This window comes from Lampris incognitus, chromosome 6, assembly GCF_029633865.1.
Source record: "Lampris incognitus isolate fLamInc1 chromosome 6, fLamInc1.hap2, whole genome shotgun sequence".
Lineage (NCBI taxonomy): Eukaryota > Metazoa > Chordata > Actinopteri > Lampriformes > Lampridae > Lampris > Lampris incognitus.
Genome location: NC_079216.1, coordinates 66,989,718 through 67,009,340, shown reverse-complemented (window position 1 = coordinate 67,009,340; position 19,623 = coordinate 66,989,718). Strand labels below are relative to the sequence as shown.

General features: G+C 52.4%; 2 protein-coding genes across 2 annotated transcripts in view; one reads left to right on the top strand and one right to left on the bottom strand.

The window, feature by feature from the left end:
- Positions 1 to 853: 853 nt before the first annotated feature.
- mapk8ip2 (mitogen-activated protein kinase 8 interacting protein 2) overlaps positions 854 to 19,623 on the top strand; it is a 57,272-nt gene continuing 38,502 nt past the window's right edge. The window contains exon 1 of the mRNA XM_056281531.1: positions 854 to 1,073. Within this exon, the coding sequence (XP_056137506.1) occupies positions 1,009 to 1,073 (65 nt within the window). The 5' untranslated portion in view covers positions 854 to 1,008. The remainder of the gene's footprint in view (positions 1,074 to 19,623) is intronic.
- LOC130113855 (gastricsin-like) lies at positions 12,798 to 19,411 on the bottom strand. The gene is made up of 9 exons (XM_056281532.1): positions 19,356 to 19,411; positions 19,066 to 19,207; positions 18,316 to 18,433; positions 16,630 to 16,748; positions 15,601 to 15,800; positions 15,058 to 15,174; positions 14,711 to 14,858; positions 13,376 to 13,474; positions 12,798 to 13,236 (listed from the first exon to the last, which is right to left on the bottom strand). The coding sequence occupies exons 1-9, from the start codon at positions 19,409 to 19,411 to the stop codon at positions 13,072 to 13,074; spliced, it is 1,164 nt and encodes a 387-aa protein (XP_056137507.1). The 3' UTR covers positions 12,798 to 13,071.

The following is a 19,623-nucleotide window of genomic DNA, read 5'->3' as shown; positions in this document are numbered from 1 at the left end:
CACTGTATAGCCCCCTAGCCACTGTATAGTCCCCTAGCCACTGTATAGCCCCCTGGCCACTGTATAGCCCCCTGGCCACTGTATAGCCCCCTAGCCACTGTATAGCCCCCTGTCCACTGTATAGCCCCCTGTCCACTGTATAGCCCCCTGGCCACTGTATAGCCCCCTAGCCAGTGTATAGCCCCCTGTCCACTGTATAGCCCCCTAGCCATTGTATAGCCCCCTGGCCACTGTATAGTCCCCTAGCCACTGTATAGCCCCCTAGCCACTGTCCCGTAGGACCCCCCCCCATACTTGGCTCTGCTTTGGACGCCTCAGCTCTCCCCCGGACTTAAGGGGGAGGACTGGCGTGTTGCATTGGGAGGAACGTGTAACGTGGTGTTATTTGCACGCAGACTGGATGTAGCGCACTCGAACCAGCGCTCTTTCCTCGACGCTCCTCCGGCTCGTGTTTATCACACGGCACGCACTGACGCTGCATCCTCCCCACCTCCGCACCCCCTCCTCTCCTCCTCCCTCCCTCCCCCCCTTCCTCTCCTCCCAGTCTCTGCACTGCTGGCCCGTCGCCGCTGCGTCGTGTGTCATACGCATCACAGCAGCGGACATTTGGAGAGGCAAGAAAACAAAACCCCAAAACCAGAACCAGAACCTGCGGCTGTGCGCGTGATCTCGGATGTATTGGGTGAAGAGGGCTTCCTGTTTTTGTTCGCGTGGTCGCGCGTTCTCTTTAATTTGATACCCCGGTGCCCCCCCTCCCTCCCTCTCCCTCCCCCCCCCGGTCCTCTGCTGCACGGCGGACGGCTCGGAGCGGAGCTGACGGTGCCGTGCGCGCTCGTCCGTCTGCGTTCGGTTGCGGGCCCAGGGGCGTCGGAACACAGGGGGTGGGGGAGAAGCAAACCGCTGCTGCCCGCGCGTGCCTCCGCTCTCTCCGCCCTCCGCCCGTGGATGGACGGCGCCTCCCTCCCGTGATTTCCTGCAGTCGCTTCGAGTCGCTCCTGCAAGAAGAAGATGGCGGACAGGGCCGAGATGTTTTCCCTCTCCACCTTCCACTCCCTCTCTCCTCCCGGCTGCAGGTGAGCGCTCCGACATCCCGACGGAGGACACGTACGTGCATGGTCCCGCGTGCGGCCACCGGGCAGGCGGAGGGCGGGGCACCGGAAATGTGTGATTTGGTGTTGGGAAGACTGCAGCAAAACGGGGACAGACGAGGTGTTGTGGGCCTGCTACGGTCCGTGTGGCGTCCTGCAGCCGCCTGGCGCAGCGCACCACGTCGTCCTACAGGGCTCGTGGCCAGGGGCCGTCGTTTGTTTGTGCGTGTGTGCGTGTGCGTGCGTGTGCGTGTGCGTGTGTCAGCCTCGGTGCAGTCGTTGACAGAGACGCGTTTCGCGGACACACAGTGGTGTGAGTGGGTCACCGTGGGGGCTGATGATGGACTTTTAAATGGTCACGTCAGTTGCACCGTCTTTGCGCAGTCTCCGAGCGGAGGCCCACGCCCTGTGGAGAGCCCGGCACCATCTGGACCGTGACGCGTGCGAGCAACCCGAACCCACTGTTAAAACCAACACATGTTGGAAGTGTGTCTTGGTTATTTCATGACTACACCGTCCACAGTAACCACAACGCATCAGCCCGGCTCGGTGCTGGCTGGCTGGCTGGCTGGCTGGCTGGCTGGTTGTTTGGCTGGCTGGTTGGTTGGCTGGCTGGTTGTTTAGGAGACGCGGGTGAGGCGCAGGTTTACCTCCAAGGTTGGTAGGACTTTTAGTTCAGTGGATCAGAGCGTTTGAGCCTGGGTGTGGTATCATGTGTTAGAATAATCAGGTTTTACATCAGTCCAGATGTAGAGGTGGGCAGCACGGTGGTGCAGTGGTCAGCGCGGTCGCCTCACAGCAAGAAGGTCCTGGGTTCGAGCCCCGGGGTAGTCCAACCTTGGGGGTCGTCCCGGGTCGTCCTCTGTGTGGAGGTTGCATGTTCTCCCCGTGTCTGTGTGGGTTTCCTCCGGGGGCTCCGGTTTCCCCTCACAGTCCAAAGACATGGAGGTCAGGTGACTCGGCCACACTACACTGTGTGTGGTGGTGGTGGTGGGTGGTTGGGGGGGGGCTGTGATGGCCTGGCGGCCTGTCCAGGGTGTCTCCCCACCTGTCGCCCAGTGAGTGCTGGGATAGGCTCCAGCATCCCCGTGACCCTGAGAGCAGGACGGGCGGTCCGGATGGTGGATGGATGGATGGATGGATGGATGGATGGATGGATGGATGGATGGATGGATGGATGGATGGATGGATGTGGAGGTTTGAACTGACTGTAGATTTACAGTAGTCTACCCACGTGTGGCTCTGACTCCATGGATAATTGGCTCTCATTCAACATGATGCTGCCATTACCCCAACTGCTGCTGCTGCTGCTGCTAGTGTGTTAATCAGTGCTACTGCTCCTACCAGCAATGCTAATCCAGGTGTCTGCATGTTGCTTCACTCTGCAAACTTGTGGCTCACACAACTGAACCTGGCTTTGCACCCACTGCTCCCACTTTGATGCCCCCCCCCCCCGACATTAGCATGGGATCCATCCATCCATCCGTCCATCCATTATCCTAATTAGGGTCGCGGGGATTCTGGAGCCTATTCCCAGCCGGCACTGGGCGGCAGGCGGGGAGAAACCCTGGACAGGCCGCCAGACCATCACAGGGCCGGGGTCCTTTCACCCCCGGCCCAGGCCTCATCCCTGGCCAGGGATGAAATCATATAAATAGTGGCATAATCGTGTTAGAGCCCGACCGATTTGATCCAAACTGGGTGAATCTTACAAATCCACTTTTCAAAACACTGGTCTGGGACTTAGTCACGTGGTTTCATGGCACAGCAGGCTTCTATCAGATCAGCGAGCCTCTGCTTTTGCATGGATGCCAATGATGTCAGTGTGGAGCAGATCCGGAGCCACGTCGTCCCTCTGCTGCCCGGAACCTTCCCGAGCTCGTGCTGGAAGTCCTTTGTTTCACTACGACAGAGGTGATGACACCATAACCCTGCCCACATTTTACTAATGACCTGCTTATTTTATGCAGGCCTGCCTGGATCCAGATCCACCTCGTATCTGCCAAGTAATAATAATAATAATAATAATAATAATAATAATATCCCTGCTTGATTCTACTTGCCGTTGTCTTGAGATGTTGAGTCTGGCCTGCAAGACAGAGCCTGGTGCCAAAACAGCGATGTAGCAGTGGCGGCTGGCCAGTACAGGGCACTGGGGGCGCCGCCCCCTTCAAATACCAAGAGATGGAAATCTACTTAAACACGTTAAATATCATTTAGTTGTATAATGCAAATAATGATGAAATAGAAGTGTTGTTCAGTCTGTGAGCGCCTGTCAGCAGCATTAAATACTGGTTCAAATGGTGTTTGGTTGGTTCCGGTCTGAATACATTACTTCCTGTCTGAATACATATACTTCCTGTCTGAATACATATACTTCCTGTCTGAATACATATACTTCCTGTCTGAATACATATACTTCCTGGGTGAGGGGCGCCGGCCAAACCATACCTTATGTAAGCCCTCAAACTTGTGGCGAGCAGGTGACCCGAGGCTGCTGTCTGACTGGTTTCTTCAGGTTTTCCAGGGGGCGCTGTTCTGTGCTGCCCCAGACACCCCCACTTTTATTGGTAGTGAATTGGTATTGTTTAAATGTTTTCTGATCTAATGTGATTGGACGATTCTCGTGGCTGTCAATCATGTTCACACCCACCACCACGCCTCGTCTCGACTGTCAATCATCCACCGTCTACCAACCCTGATAGACTCTATAGGCCACATGGTCCTTCTTAATAACTCGGTGACTGTGTGGACACTAAAGCAGCTGTCAGGTGGGCTGCACCAAGGTAAACGCCCCCCCCCCAATTTTTTTAGCACCAGCCGCCACTGGAACGTAGCGTGTACATGATGACATGATGGCTAATCCACTTTATGGCGGTTAAGGGGTGGGGTCCGTTTCCCCCTACGGATTCAAACAAGGAAGGGATCAGTATTAGTTGTAAAGGACGTGTCCGCTGCAGAAGTTCCCAGCATGCTGTTCAACCGTTTCTATTGTATTTTATTTTACTGCTCATTGATCCCCGTGGGGAAATCCCCCCCCCCCCCTCTGCATTTAACCCATCCTAGCTGTGTGCAGTGGGCAGCTGCCGTGCAGCGGCCGGGGACCAACCCCAGCTCATCTCGCCATGCCTTGCTCAGGGGCGCAGGCAGCAGCATCAACCCTAACATGCATGTCTTTTTGATGGCGGGGGAAACCGCAGCACCCGGAGAAACCCCACGCAGACACGGGGACAGCATGCAGACTCCACACGGGAAGGACCCGGGACGACCTCCCAAGGTTGGACAACCCCGGAGCTCGAACCCAGGACCTTCTTGCTATGACGCGACAGCGCTGACCGCCGCGCCACCGTGCCGCCCACGTGTGTGCATACATGAGTTTGTTATTGTTATTGTCTTTGAGCAGTTATTGATTATTTACTCTGAGGTATGATATGTAAATCAGATCATCCACAGACTGATATTTAGCAGACGACGCCCGTTGCATGTAGTCCAGTTTATGTGGCAGGCAGTACATTGTTATTGTGTGTGTGCGTGAGTGCGTGCGTGGATGTGCGTGTGCGTGTGCGTGGGTGTTTGAGGACAGATCCGCAGATGAAGCCGCTGGTCGTTTGGTGGTGTTTGTGTGCAGTAATCTGCCTTACATAACCTCAAAAGCCAGCATACAACGTAAGCCCTCGGAGAGCTGCTGTGTGTCCCCCATGCGCACCGCGCACTGGCGCGCAGTCCCCCTCTTGAATGGGCGATGGAACTGCGCATGTCAGACAGGTCCAGCTCCTGACGGGGACTGGCCCTGCACACCTTGCTTAGAGACGACACCATCCACTGGTGCCAAGACCGTCGCCACCACTTCAGAGCTCCGTTGCCAGGACACGACATCATGAGGCCGTGTTCCTCCGACATGGTGCCGTGCATGTGAGTAGAGACCTCATGGACTGTGTTCCAGACGGGCTCGTACCTGCGGCGTTACCACGGGGCTAGTGTTTGGTCCCATGGCCTAACGGCCGCAGCAGTGTGCGGGATGAAACTGTACTGATCCCAAGGCGGAAAGTGGGTCATCGCAGCAGCAGCAGCAGAGAAAACAGGACATGGGTGACGGCACAACAAATCAGCAGAACAGTTCATACAAAATAAATAAACAAACAAAGAAATAAATAAATACATTCGGGTCTTTGAAGGTATAGCTAGAGTGACTTGGCCATTCAGTGTGCAGACGTTGGCTGGAGGGACGTGGACTACATACCATAATTCCTACTTCCGCTTCCGGTGTTGGAAGATGGCAGCGCGAATTCCCATTTGCGGCGGCCTCACCCAGTGCCGGTGTCCATGCAGTGTCTTTGTCCACATCTGCTAGCCCATGCAGACCTGCGGTTCCGATAACACCAGGGGTGGCCTCACCCAGTGCCGGTGTCTTTGTCCACGTCTGTTAGCCCATGCAGACCGGCGGTTCCGATAACACCGGGGGCGGCCTCACCCAGTGCCGGTGTCTTTGTCCACGTCTGTTAGCCCATGCAGACCTGCGGTTCCGATAACACCGGGGGCGGCCTCACCCAGTGCCGGTGTCTTTGTCCACGTCTGCTAGCCCATGCAGACCTGCGGTTCCGATAACACCGGGGGTGGCCTCACCCAGTGCCGGTGTCTTTGTCCACGTCTGCTAGCCCATGCAGACCTGCGGTTCCGATAACACCGGGGGCGGCCTCACCCAGTGCCGGTGTCTTTGTCCACGTCTGCTAGCCCATGCAGACCTGCGGTTCCGATAACACCGGGGGTGGCCTCACCCAGTGCCGGTGTCTTTGTCCACGTCTGCTAGCCCATGCAGACCTGCGGTTCCGATAACACCGGGGGCGGCCTCACCCAGTGCCGGTGTCCATGCAGTGTCTTTGTCCACATCTGCTAGCCCATGCAGACCTGCGGTTCCGATAACACCGAGGGCGGCCTCACCCAGTGCCGGTGTCTTTGTCCACATCTGCTAGCCCATGCAGACCTGCGGTTCTGATAACACCGGGGGCGGCCTCACCCAGTGCCGGTGTCCATGCAGTGTCTTTGTCCACGTCTGCTAGCCCATGCAGACCGGCGGTTCCGATAACACCGGGGGCGGCCTGGCGGCGGCCTCGCCTGGCGTTGACTGTGGTGTTTTTGTTCGTGAGGAGTGCGGGGAGGTGTGTCGAGGGTGTCTGTCTGGGAGAGCTTGGTGTGCTTTGTCCGGTGGGCCCGGGGACCACGACCCCTGCCTGGAGCTGCGCCTGAGGAGGACACGCCGAGGGCGGCCTGACAGGACGCGGAAGCGGGGCGGGCTAAGCTAACTGCTAGCCCATGCAGACCGGCGGTTCCCACAGTCCTCCTGGCTGGCGTTCGTTCCCTTGGACAGTGGTTTTTTTGTTTAGTTTGGATGTGTGTGTTAGTTTGGGTGTTTGTGTTGTTGTAGTTTTGGGTGGGTTGTTGTCTTTGTGTTGTGCTGCTGTGGGCTGGGGGAAACGCCGCTTCATTTCATGTACGCAAGTGCATGAAGTGAAATGGCAAATTCCTGAGTCCTGATTCCTGAGTCCATAACGCCACACGTCCTACGGTGGGGTATTTGGGCTGCGGATACTTGGCAGTACAGATGACACAGGCTAATTCCAAAACCAGAGATGTCCTCCCTTTGAAAAAGTCTGACGCTATCACGACGATTGCATTGAAAATACTGTAACGGGCATGGATCAGTAGACGCGCTGGCCCTTGGCTAACGGGTCGGACCCTTTAGTCGACTGGTTAACGTCGTCGCTTGCGGTGCGGGAGCCCCAGGTTCGCGTCCTGGCTGTGGCAATTTGCGGGGACGCGAATCCCGAAGGAAGGGGGCAATGTAGTGAATTCGGGGGGCAACCACAGGAACTGCCGCAGCCGGGACGCGAACCCGCTGCGGGAGATACGGGTTCGCGTCCCGTCTGCGGCAGTTCCTGTGGTTGCCCCCCCGAAATCGCTACAGTACTTTGGAAGCCAAGTCATTATCCATCTTTACATCAAGAAATTGATAATATGGAGTCGGCAGCGGCTATGTATACCTACTTTAAAATAAAGTTTTTATATCTCTCTCACATTTTTGAACTGGGAAATTCATAAAATCAGAGACTGTCCTCCACCAAGAAACGACCCCATAGGTCGTTTATACAAGCAGCTTATTACGACCTATAGGTGTGTGTGTGTGGGGGGGGGGGCTGTGATGGCCTGGCCGCCTGTCCAGGGTGTCTCCCCCGCCTGTCGCCCAGTAACTGCTGGAATAGGCTCCAGCATCCCCGCCACCCTGAGAGCAGGATAAGCGGTTCAGATAATGGATGGAGTTACGTTTTAAAGTTAAGCGACCTCTAGCGTCGGTAGGGGCGCTAATTTAGGAAACGCTGTTGTGGGTCATATTAGAGGGTGGGTATACAACCTATGTGGTCGTGGGTTGGAGGACTTGTAGTATATGTTCAACCCAAGGTGCATTAGAGAAAATATTTTCCGTAAACATCCCACACATTTTCTCCTCTGGTGACCTTGTCCTCTCTCAGCTAGCATGCTACTGCTCAGCTACTGCTCGGCTAGCATGCCTCTGCTCAGCTACTGCTCAGCTAGCGTGCTACTGCTCAGCTACTGCTCGGCTAGCATGCCTCTGCTCAGCTACTGCTCAGCTAGCATGCCACTGCTCGGCTAGCATGCCTCTGCTCAGCTACTGCTCAGCTAGCATGCTACTGCTCGGCTAGCATGCCTCTGCTCAGCTACTGCTCAGCTAGCATGCTACTGCTCGGCTAGCATGCCTCTGCTCAGCTACTGCTCAGCTAGCATGCTACTGGCCGTGTTTAATCCACTTCTACATGCTGAGTCCTGGAAGCCAGCGAGAGCGAGGCAGCATGGGGGAGTGGGTGGGGGTGGGGACGCTGTGTACCGTTGGGGCCAGGATGCTGGTTACGATGGGCTAAGAGGCTTATGGCAAACACACATTCATTTTAGCTTAAACCTTCCATCTCTCCCTCTGTCCTCCTCTCTCTCTCTGTCTGTCTGCGAGCCCCCCCCCCGCGAGCCCCCCCCCCTCTTTGTAATTCTCAAGAGCAGCCATGTCAGCAGGGACAACAGAAACAGTAACGCTCTTGACGTTTGACATGACTGACAGGTCATGTTTATGCAGGTCATCATTTGTACCCTGGCCGTCCTGTCTGCTGATCTGCACCATTCATTCCCTTGCGTCATTTGGCCACGTTCCAAAAATCATAACGGGTTCGTGATACAACCTGAGATCACCACAAGTCACCCGCTGTGAGCGGACTCATGCATCATCCGCTTCCGGTTTCAGCCGCGCGTTAACGTCTGACACAGCCGATGCAGGTGCTTCACTTGATTAAATGACTCATTCTGGTGCGCTCCTGGGCGTGTATAGTCAAAGGACTGTGTGTGTGTGTGTGTGTGTGTGTGTACGTGCATATATAGTTGTGTGTGTGTGTGTGTACGTGCACGTGGGTGCGTGCGCGCAGGCGAGGATGTCGGTGTGTGATTGGTCCTGCAGGCGGAGCAGGGGCTGGTGGCACGCTGATGTTGTGAATGAGTCAGAAATGACTACAAAACGTCCTTTGCCAGTATAGATGACGTCATTGTGAGACGGGCAATGGGCAGCTCGGAGCCGACGGAAGCGTGTTACATGCCAGAGTAAATCCATCCCCAGCCGCGTCGTGTGGGTGTGTTGGTCCCACTTCCACACATCCCATTTAGTCCGACTTCAGCCGGACCGACACGTCTACGTGTGTTTTAAAAGTCCAGTTTTAGTCGCGCTAACACAATAAATCCTCTTTTTCTAACGTGGTGTAAACGTAGCGGTGAGGAGTTCCACCAGGGGGACGTAGCGCGTGGGAGGACCACGCTATTCCCCCCCCCCCGAACCGGCGACCACCCCGACCAACCAGAGGGGGCGCTAGCGCAGCGCCCAGGACACACCCACATCCGGCCAGTTGTGTCTGTAGGGACGCCTGACCAAGCCGGAGGACACACGGGGATTCGAACCGGCGATCCCCGTGTTGGTAGGCAACGACCGGCACGACGCCCCCCATAGGTGGTTAGTACCTGCAGCTGATTACACCCGTAGTTACGTGGAGCGACCCCTAGCGCTCGTGTAAATGACGACACTCTGGTGAGTCGCGTGCCTCGTCGTCATATGACCTTTGACCGTCGTTACCAATCAAAACGCGACGAGCCGGGCCGGGGACGGGGACGGGCCGGCGGCGGCGGTCTACACATGTCACTGAACGTGTTGGCGCTGGTAAGTTGGCGGGTTTGTGTAGCAGTGTTTAACTGTGTTTGGTGGTGTTTGCTAAGTAACGTTGTGTTCAGTCACATGACCTTACACCCCGCTATGTTACTGTAAACTACTAATAACACACGTTAGCCCCTAGCTAACGGGTCCGACCCGTTAGCCCCTAGCTAGCGGGTCCGACCCTTTAGCCCCTAGCTAACGGCTCTGACCCTTTAGTCCCTAGCTAACGGGTCCGACCCTTTAGCCCCTAGCTAACGGGTCCGACCCTTTAGCCCCTAGCTAACGGGTCCGACCCTTTAGCCGAGCGGTTAGTGGCGTTGCCTTGTGGTGCAGTACACCCCGTATCGAATCCCGCACCAGGCAACAAAATAACCGCTTACAATACGTTAAGCTCCGTCCTCGCGCGCCTCCGTCACCATAACACGTCACTTCCGCTGTAACAATAGGCGCCTCTTCCATAAGCTCTCGTGAGAAGCGATATGAATAAAAGCGAAGTTTAGCGCCACATAGCGGTTATAATGTCCACGCTAGCCGACTTGCTAACATGTGGCTAACGGTAAGTCAGCTCTTATAACCTTGTTCATAGGTGAGCACACTGCCAACAGCAGTCTTAGTTACTATACTAGACGGCCAAACAACACAAAAACCCACGGACTACATATTGTGTTGTTTTCGTCACTATTCACTGACTACTTTTATCCGCCTGTCTGTAAAGAAAGGACGTCAGCGAGTAGATAAAAACCCACAATGCACAGAGGCGAAAAGTGTCTATGACATATCTCCTGCTGCCGCTAGGGGCGCTAATTTAGGAACCGCTCTAACCGGTTACACTACTTTTATCCGCCTGTCTATGAGGCATTGTAAAGAAAGGACGTCAGCGAGTAGATAAAAACCCACAATGCACAGAGGCGAAACGTGTCTATGACATATCTCCTGCTGCCGCTAGGGGCGCTAATGTAGGAACCGCTCCTGTGGGTCGTATTAGAGCAGGGGTGGGCAGTCTTATCCAGAAAGGGCCGGTGTGGCTGCAGACTCTTGTTCTGACCAAGCAGTCCCTCCCCCCCCCCCCCCCCCCGTGCCTCCTGATCAAGTCCTCAGCAAAGACTGGGCTGGCTGCTGATGGGTGGGATCAGGTGTGGAGCTGCTTGGTTGGAACAAAAGCCTTCACCCACGCCGGCCCTTTCTGGATAAGGTTGCCCACCCCTGTAGAGGGTGTGGTCGTATGGGTTGGAGGACGTGTTGCCTGGCAAACCACTGAGAAGACCGGTTGACATGCACCGTATCGTAGTGTTTCAGTGTGGAGTCCATCCCCTCTCCAGCTGGGGACACGCTGAAGGAGACTTGAAGAAGTCACTGAGTTTAAACCAGGGGAGTGATAAAAAAAGGGGAATTAACATGATTATTCATACATACGTGATAACATACAGGTGTGTGTGTGCGTGTGTGTGTGTGTGTTTGATGTCGAACATTGTTCAGAGATTGCAGCTTTTCACTTGCACAAGTTTGCCAGGCCTTGCGGATGGAGGAAAATATTCCCACTTTCTGTTGTCAAGCGAATTGCGCAGCCCCACAACAGACGTGACACTTGGGAGATGAACGGATGAACAAGAAGGAGTCCAAAACCAGACTTGTAGACGGGAACGGCGAAAGCGGGTGGACGCGACGGAGAGTGGACAACATGTGGGATACTGAAATGGCGGGCAAGGTTTAGGACATAGGGTGGATGTTGCTGCCGTTTACAGTGTCCGAGCGTTTGAGACGAAAGCTTCTGCAGTTGTCCTTTTCTGTCAGGACTGCTGTTGGATGCGTCTTACATATGGCGCTATGCATACAGCATTCACATTTCTACTGAGGAAAAAACCTGCAAGTCCTCCAGCCCATACGACCACATAGGTCGTACACCCTCTAATACGACCCACAGGAGCGTTTCCTACATTAGCGCCCCTAGCGGCGGCAGGAGATATGCCACACATACTTTTTGCCTCTGTGCATTGTGGTTTTCATTTAGTTGTTAACATCCTTTTTACAAGGCCTCATAGACGGACTGAGAAAGGGAAGTAGCCAGTAAATACTGATAAAAAACAATAGAATATGTAGTCGGTGCGTTTTTGTGTTGTTTCGCCGTCTTGTATAGTAACTAAGATTGCTATTGGCAGCACGACCGCTAGAGGTCGCTTAACTGTAAAACGTCACTATAGGTCGAATAAGCTGTTCGCACAAACGACGTATGGGGTCGTTTTAGGGGATATTTTTACCTTTCCTATGGATAGATACCCTCCTTGAATCTCCCCTACTCTCCCCTCTCTCTCCCTGAACCCTTTGCGTAGCCTCTCCATCCATCTTTATTCTACATCTCCTCATCCAGCGAGCTCATCATGGGGCTTTTATTCCGCTTTTGTGTTGGCAGCTGCCTAGGAGACGCAGCGTGGCACAGCTGCAAGTGATGTGGTGTTTATCCAGAGTTTAACACACACACAGAGCAAAGGTTCCCTGAAGACTGAGATTAGCATCGGGCTCGTTAGTGGCGTCCTTCCTCCATGTACGGCCTGGGCAGCGTAGAAGCTGCTCTGTGATAACTGTCGCTACGTTGACGTCGAGGTCTCCGGGCTTCAGTCGCCCTGCTGGCACCATCCACAGGCTCACATGTACTTCATGTGCTGAAACTGTGTCGGTGCTGAATCCCACTCATGCCGTTAACGGGCTTTAATTTTAATCAGACAAACACACACTCACTCACCTGCCCAGTTGTGCACACATGGCATGCACGTCCTCGGGCGCAAACACACACACACACACACACACACACACACACACACACACACACACACACACACACAGAGCAGGCAAGCACACTTTCTGCAGATTGGATCTTATCGTTGTCATTGTGGCCGTATTTCCAAGCTAAATAAGCAATTTAAAGTGGCATCCGTTCCCCACTTGTTATGGAAACGCACACACACACACACACTCTCTCTCTCTCTCTCTCTCTCTCTCTCTCTCTCACACACACACACACGGAGTAATTATTCACATCTCTCTGCCCAGGCCCTATGCTGTCACAATAACAGCATCAGCGATAGGTGCTTGTGGGTAATTACAGATAGCTTTAATTTAACCCTTTCCTCTTTACACTGTTGAAGAACTATGATAATTAATTTTACATTGTACTCTGCACAGTATATAAAGTCAACTCCTTTCTTGAAGGTTTGCCATTTAGATGATGCACAATACATATATATGACTCAAGTTAAACTGTATTTCATATATATATATATATATATATATATGTGTGTGTGTGTATTCCAATGAAAACGTTCAAAAAAGAAAAAAATCCAGATAGTCAAGATTCATTTTTTATGATAGACTTTAATTTTCGTTAACAAGTGCACTTTTCAAATGAACTCAATCTACATTGGCTAATTAAGAGTTTAGGGCACATATAAGAACAGGTGCTACCCTTCCTGGCGATACCTGATCCTTAGGCAGCATTCAGCGTGGCCCCCGGGCTGCCTTGATAAACGCTATCAAGAGAGCAGGTTTGGTTTTGACGGCAGAGAATTCGTTTCCACAGAGTCCAGAAATGCTGCGAGAAGGTTTTCTTTACTACATGATTGACAGATGATGAGTAAAAGACATGTCAGTATATATGACATGATGTGGATGTGACAAGAAGACGGTGGTGATTATCCGGACAGGGTTTGGGTCACGTTCAGCTTCCAGCGGTGATGCTTACACAGCCGTGGCGAAGCCAACTCGGTTGTTGGTGCGGTCGTAGACGGAGAAGTACTCTCTGAGGAACACGTCTCCAAAGATCCACAGGGGCTGGCCGTTATATGAGGGCAGGTAGGTGGGAGTGATGCCAACGCTGCAGAACGTGTTGCCGTTCTGGTAGGACTGCAGGTAGAGAGGGAGGACACACACCGTGACGTGGGTGTGTGTTCATAAACAAGTACAGACATGTCTGCCAATGCGCGTGCACACACACACACACACACACACAATTACATACTCACAAGAGAGACGCAAAGCTTACCTGCAAGATGTAGGCAGAGGGAGCCAGAGGCAAGGAAACTCCACTGATGACGAAGTTGAGAGTTGGCATATTGTATACCTGGTTGCAGTCCACCATGTACTAGAAACAGAAAGAGAAAGAGAGGAATGGAAACAATGCTATATAATGACTCCCCCCCCCCCCCCCTTTATCTTTTCCTCCCCAGTTGTACTTGCCCAATTACCCCACTCTTCCGAGCCGTCCCGGTCTCTGCTCCAACCTCTCTGCTGATCCGGGGAGGGCTGCAGACTACCACATGCCTTCTCCCATACATGTGGAGTCACCAGCCGCTTCTTTTCACCTGACAGTGAGGAGTTTCACCAGGGGGACGTAGCGCGTGGGAGGATCACGCTATTGCCCCCAGTTCCCCCTCCTCCCCGAACGGGCACCCCAACCCAGATAGCAGGCACATTTGGGTCTAATCTGGGGCACTTTTGGTACATACAGCTCAGTTACGGCATTGGCAACTGTTGTGTGGGCCAGATGTGGCCCAAATGTCAGAAGCCTGGCCTGACTTGGGTTACTGCATGTGTTGTGTGGGCCAGACGTGGCCCAAATGTAATGAACCGGGCTTGACTTGGGTTACAGCACATACTATGTGGGCCAGATGTGGCCCAAATGTAATGAACCGGGCTTGACTTGGGTTACAGCACATACTATGTGGGCCAGATGTGGCCCAAATGTAATGAGCTAGGCTTGACTTTAGTCTAGGCACATGCTGTGTGGGCCAGAAGAGGCCCAAATGTCATGACCTGTGGCTGAGTTGAGACAGCCGCACTCACCCTGAGTCAACGCCGTCATTCAAGGCCAAATGTGGGCCGTAAGATAACTGCAGATGTGGGCCATATTTGGGCCAAAGATTCTTTGCTATCTGGGGACCGACCAGAGGAGGCGCTAGTGCAGCAACCAGGACACATACCCACATCCAGCTTCCCACCTGCAGACACGGCCAATTGTTTCTGTAGGGATGCCCGACCAAACCGGAGGTAACACGGGGATTCGAACTGGTGATCCCCGTGTTGGTAGGCAACGGAATAGACCGCTATGCTACCCGGACGGCCTTATATAACGACTCTTTCAGCCCAGTTTTTCCATGTTCCAAGCTATTAGGTGAGGAATAATACTGGTTTACACTAAAAGTGTGTTTCTGAGCATGTGTATGTATGGAACCGTGATATACTGTATTCTGTGTGTGTGTGTGTGTGTGTGTGTGTGTGTGTGTGTGTGTGTGTGTGTGTGTGTGTGTGTGTGTGTGTGTGTGTGTGTGTGTGTGTGTGTGTGTGTGCGTAAATACTCATACATTGCGTGTGGTCTTACCATTCCATACTGGTTCCTTTCGGCTCCAATAGCTTGCAGGATGCGTCCCAGGATCTGTGATGGGGCAGTCAGCATGGACGTTCCAGTGTCCACAACGGCCTGGCAGCCACGGGAGCACAAGCCTGTGTCCTGGCCCTGGATCTGGAATCTGTAGGGTACCGCACACACAACGTCAGCTTTTCTCAAGTTTTGTTTTGTACTTCAGTATTCAGACATGGCGAGCTAAAGTGAATATTTGAAAGGAAAATATTAATCAATGATCTACTTGGTACTTAAGAGGTAGCGTTGTGTTTAATTTAAAGAAAATAATCCTTCCAGACTGTGTGAAGTTTAAAAAAGGCACAGACTTTTCAACGCCGATCTGCCAGTAGGTCTCAGAGGTGACGGGGGTCCAGTGGATCTGACCCTCGAACTTGGTGCTGTCTACTCCTCCGAAGGCCAGCTCGCTGCCCTGTTGTTCATCACTAGACAAGTGAAAACACCACACCGCAACATGGCTCTCAGCCCAATGCACTCAAGCAGCTGTTTGTTTGTAGACTATATATGTGCAGCTCTCTAGCCATGTTATTATGAATACCCAGATAGCAGACACACATTTGGGCCTAATCTGGGGCACTTTTGGTACTTACGGCTCAGTTACGGCACTGGCAACTGTTGTGTGGGCCAGATATGGCCCAAATGTAATGAACCAGGCTTGACTTGGGTTACAGCACATGCCATGTGGGCCAGATGTGGCCCAAGTGTGGCTGAGTTGAGGCAGCCACACTCACCCTGAGTCAATGCTGTCATTCAAGGCCAGATGTGGGCCGTAAGATAACTGCAGATGTGGGCCATATTTGGGTCAAAGATTCTTTGCTTATCTGGGTAGTAGTTGTGGTGTCTCGACATACCTGGAGAGGTAGAAAGAGAAGATGTCTGTCTGCAGGAGTTTCTGGGAGATCATGTTGTCCATGACGGGGGTCTCCCCTCCAGCTGAGATGCTTGGGTAGGACAGGCCGAGGATGCCGTCAAACTTGGCCACCACAAAGTTCTCACCTGGCTCATCTGTGCTCAGACCAATCTCCTGGTTGTTGATCACAATGCCGCTAACCTACAGGGCAACAAAATGATGAGTGGCACATAAAACATGTGCTACGGTATGTATGGCTAATATACCCCCGTGCTGTAGTTGTGTGTTAACAAACCATAGCACAGTGAAGAATAAATGCTGCCCAAACAGGTTGGGACTCCCTGCTCTCCCCAGTTGTATCTGGACAATTACCCCACTCTTCTGAGCCGTCCCGGTCGCTGCTGCACCCCCTCTGCTGATCCGGGGGGGGGGGGGGGGGGGCTGCAGACTACCACATGCCTCCTCCCATACATGTGGAGTCACCAGCCGCTTCTTTTCACCTGACAGTGAGGAGTTTCACCAGGGGGACGTAGCGCGTGGGAGAATCGCGCTATTCCTCCCAGTCCCCCCCCCCCAAACAGGCGCCCCGACCGACCAGAGGAGGCGCTAGCGCAGCGACCAGGACACATACCCACATCTGGCTTCCCACCCACAGACAAGGCCAATTATGTCTGTAGGGACGCCCGACCAAGCCGGAGGTAACACGGGGATTCAAACTGGTGATCCCCGTTTTGGTAGGCAATGGAATAGACCGCTACGCCACCCGGGCTCCCAAGCAGTTATCGATAAACTTATAATGAGATCTGGTACTTTCAATTTTGTGTTTAGTTTTGTAACACTACTACAACCAATATTACTACTAGTGCTATTGGTACTACTGTGCCTGCTATACTGTATTTCAGTACCTAGTCTGGTCCTGTGGCATTCCAACATGAAGCTGGGGTATATGGACAACTTTACTGCTGATGAGGTTAATTTTTTTGTGGTGGTGGTGGTTGAGGGGGGGGGTTAAGAAGTTTTTAAGACTTACGCTGACAGTGTCATATCCAAAGACTCCATAGAGACTTCCAGCTCCATAGGGCAGGTAGAATCTCTTGCCGTTGACAGAGTAGGTGGAAGACTGCTGGGGGTTGAACTTTTTGTGTGTGTCTGGAAATGGTGAAAATCAGGATTATCTCTGGAGCCCTGCCATTTGAACATGTTTGTATGGCTGCAGAGCTTTTAAACGCTGAGATACATTAATTCATTTGAATAGCAGAATTCAAGGGCCCCCGCTCTACATGCTAGCTGAGGTTACCGAAAGAGGAAAAAACTCATTGACTTGGCATGTAATTATGCTTGAAATCTAAATTCTCATGTAAGTACGAGTATGAAATCTTAGAAATATGATGGAAAAACTGCGAGCACTTGGAGCTCAGCCAGTAGCGTTTAAGCTTCTGAAGATGCTTAACATGTGCACATGCTATGAAACACAAAATGTCTTTATGCATGCTCAATAATCCAGGTAAGGAAACCACAGAAAGTTGAATCAGTTCATCAGGACACAACGTTTATTGAGAGAAATGTGTCATCATCATCTGAGTGACTTCTTCGGTCTAACTGACTGCAGATACCCCCACCCTTATAAACAATACAGTATCATAACGACCCAAACCAGCGATCGGTTTCATATGCAAATTGACGTGACCATTAACTAGAGTTGCAAGACACTGGCCAAGAGGATCCCAGACAGCATCTGGATGTGGGCCACTTCAGGCAGTGATGCAGCACTGATAGCCTTCCTCTGGCCCTGACAAAACGGATGTGGCCCTGAAGGGGCCCACATGTATAATAGCAAATATGGTCCAAATATGCCAAGTCAAATGTGGGCCTTTTCTGGCAGCGGTGCAGTGTTCTGGGCAACATGTGGTCTGGATGTCACCCTGAAGTGGCCTGTGTGGTAAATGGTGAATATGGCCCAAATATCTCAAAACAAACATGGGCCACCTTTGGCAAATATGCGGCACATGCGGCATTGCTATGGCTTGGTTCTGGCCCAGATCTGGCAAACAGGAGCAGACCACCCAAGTGCCGTCATTCCATGCGGTATGTGGGCCGGATGAAAGAAAGATGAAAGTCGGGTGTGGGACGGGTCCGGGCCACAGTCATTTTGCTATCTGGGATGGCACAGCACAGACGAGCTAACACGTCAGGCCAGGACTCCACAGTCTACACCCATCTACAGGCCAGTGGCCACTCTTTCAGAGATGAGGGTGTGCACATCTTTGATAGGGAGGAATGCTGGTTTGAACGGGGTGTCAAAGAAGCCATCTACGTGAAGAGGTGATGACCATCCCTGAGCCGAGGAGTGGGGGGGGGCTAAGAGTACATCTGTCACCATCTTACAATGCTGTGATTGCAACTATTCCCAAATCCTCTGTGAATAGTACACATGGCCATTGTAACTGTAGTTAAATGTCACTTCAATTTGCATATGAAACCAATCGTTGGTTTGGGTCGTTATGCCACTGTGTTGTTTATAAGGGTGGGGATACCTGCAGTCATTTGAGACTTATGAAGTCACTGAAATGAGTGATGAAACGTTTCTCCCAACAAATGTCCAGATGAACTGATTCAGCTTTCTGTGATATGAAAGACAGAGTAACAGAAGACACTATTGATAGGACAAAGCCCCTTAGTGTTCACCACATCAATCCAGATGTGAGTTTGTACTCACTGCAGGCCTGAGTGTTGCAGTAGATGGAGTCAACCCACAGGTTGGATGAACCGGTGTCAAAGAGCACTTGGAAGGACTGGGGTGGTGTTCCGATGCTGATGGGCCCATAGTAAGTGGTCTGGAGAAGAGATGAATTAGAGGTGCACAAAGATGCAGATAGACCCAAAACACACCGCATTCTACCCTACCCTGACTTTTAAGTTAACTATGTCACAGAAAAAGTCCCCCTTGGCAGGATTAACTCTGTTTTCTGTCATTGCTCTTTTAAGAAATCACCAAGGAAGAAGATGACCAAGTCTAAAACTCATTTTCACTAAAGACGGGTTTTGATTTTTTGATTTGGAGATACTTTATTGATCCCTGTAAGGAAATTACGCTGTGCATTTAACCCATCCTAGCTGTGTAGCTAGGAGCAGTGGGCAGCTGCTGTGCAGCACCCGGCGGCCAACTCCAGTTGGTCTCGCCATGCCTTGCTCAGGGGCACAGACAGGCGTATTAACCCTAACATGCATGTCTTGATGGTGTGGGAAACCGGAGCACCCGGAGAAAACCCACCGCAGACACGGGGAGAACATGCAAACTCCACACAGAGGACGACCTGGGACGACCCCCAAGGTTGGACAACCCTGGGGTTCGAGCCCAGGACCTTCTTGCTGTGAGGCGACAGCAAGATAGACAGGTAACCACTGCGCCACTGTGTTGTTTGTATAAAGTTAGGTGGTGTAGTGACTTTAAATAAGGATTTCTTACATCGGCGTAGTTGTTGATGTACATGTTGGTGGAGCGGGCGAGCTGAACCGGCTGGTACTTGAGAGCTGGGTCTTGGTAGGGCAGTTCGATTCCCTTCTCTCTCAGGGCCTCGCGCATAGATTTGTGCTTCACTAAGGGGACCCTGGGAACAGAGGAAACAACCACACTCCAAATGATTTCTTTAGTTTTAGCTGTTAGGGAACGTCACATAGTCAACACCTGAAAAGAAAAGAAAGTGTTTTTAAGGCAAAAGGAAATGTTTAATTGTGGAAAGGAAAACGGTTCCTTACTTGACAAGGCCCTCGGCGAGCACGGCACACACCAAAACAGCAATGAGGCACCTCATGATCCGTCCTGTACACAGCTGGATGAACACACCTCGGCTAGCAGCAAAGAGGGCCTTATATACAGGTGCTCAACCTCGTATCAGCCAGACACTTATCAGAACTGCCCTCATATCAGCTGAAACAGGGTGACCCTCAGCTCGCTCTCCAAGTGCTGTAACCCAACCCTCTGCTATCCACCGTGGAGCCGCCTTTCTTCTGGTAGTTCTGATCA

What these genes read in the sequence shown, in the direction of transcription:
- LOC130113855 (XM_056281532.1), bottom strand. Translation starts at nt 19,411, where the DNA reads ATGAGGTGCCTCATTGCTGTTTTGGTGTGTGCCGTGCTCGCCGAGGGC. An exon ending in CTCGCCGAGGGCCTTGTCAA is followed by an intron (nt 19,208 to 19,355) that starts GTAAGGAACCGT and finishes CTCTGTTCCCAG; the next exon opens with GGTCCCCTTAGTGAAGCACA. An exon ending in CCTCTGCCTACATCTTGCAG is followed by an intron (nt 13,237 to 13,375) that starts GTAAGCTTTGCG and finishes CTCTACCTGCAG; the next exon opens with TCCTACCAGAACGGCAACAC.